The 443-nt window shown below is 45.8% G+C and overlaps 1 protein-coding gene across 2 annotated transcripts in view; it reads left to right on the top strand.

Annotated features, from left to right (window-relative positions):
- Positions 1–443, top strand: part of LOC119594154 (C-type lectin domain family 10 member A-like) — a 5,856-nt gene that overhangs the window by 2,439 nt on the left and 2,974 nt on the right. Inside the window, exon 6 of one of the 2 annotated variants that reach the window (XM_037943224.1) lies at positions 24–175. In XM_037943224.1, coding sequence (XP_037799152.1) covers positions 24–159 — 136 coding nt within the window. In that variant the 3' untranslated portion in view covers positions 160–175. Of the gene's footprint in view, positions 1–23 lie in introns of both variants that reach the window. The other variant, XM_037943223.1, reaches the window with a different exon arrangement.

Genomic DNA, 443 nt, shown 5'->3' with positions numbered 1-443 from the left:
GCTGATATTACTTTTTTCAACAGCGTTCGTGAACCAGCTCAAGGGACAGCCGCAAACTGTGCTCTCCTCCATGGCCCTGATGACTTCTTGATACACGATGGACCCTGTGACTGGAAAGTTATTCCTCTCTGCGAAATCAGCGCTTCAAGAACGGGCTAGCGGCAAGCAGACAGGGGTAGGTTGCTGCTCGTTCACAACCACCGAGTTCAACAGCGCAAACCACCAGTCCGAGTCATGGCATCTCGTTAGGCGCCCACGTGTAAGGTCATGCTATAAAGGAGGGTAGAACATGTATTCGGTCGTTGTGTGTTTTATCTGTATTTATGCTATAATTCAAGAAATATCTAGATATTCCTGAATCTTTATGTTCGCTCTCTGTAGTCACCTTCACTGTATTATGAGAAGCCACGTCCAAGGAGTTAATAACATAGGTTAAATGTAAC

Source organism: Penaeus monodon, chromosome 33 (genome assembly GCF_015228065.2).
Source record: "Penaeus monodon isolate SGIC_2016 chromosome 33, NSTDA_Pmon_1, whole genome shotgun sequence".
Taxonomy (NCBI): domain Eukaryota; kingdom Metazoa; phylum Arthropoda; class Malacostraca; order Decapoda; family Penaeidae; genus Penaeus; species Penaeus monodon.
The sequence above is the reverse complement of the archived record's forward strand: the minus strand, read 5'-3'. Positions and strand labels throughout refer to the sequence as shown.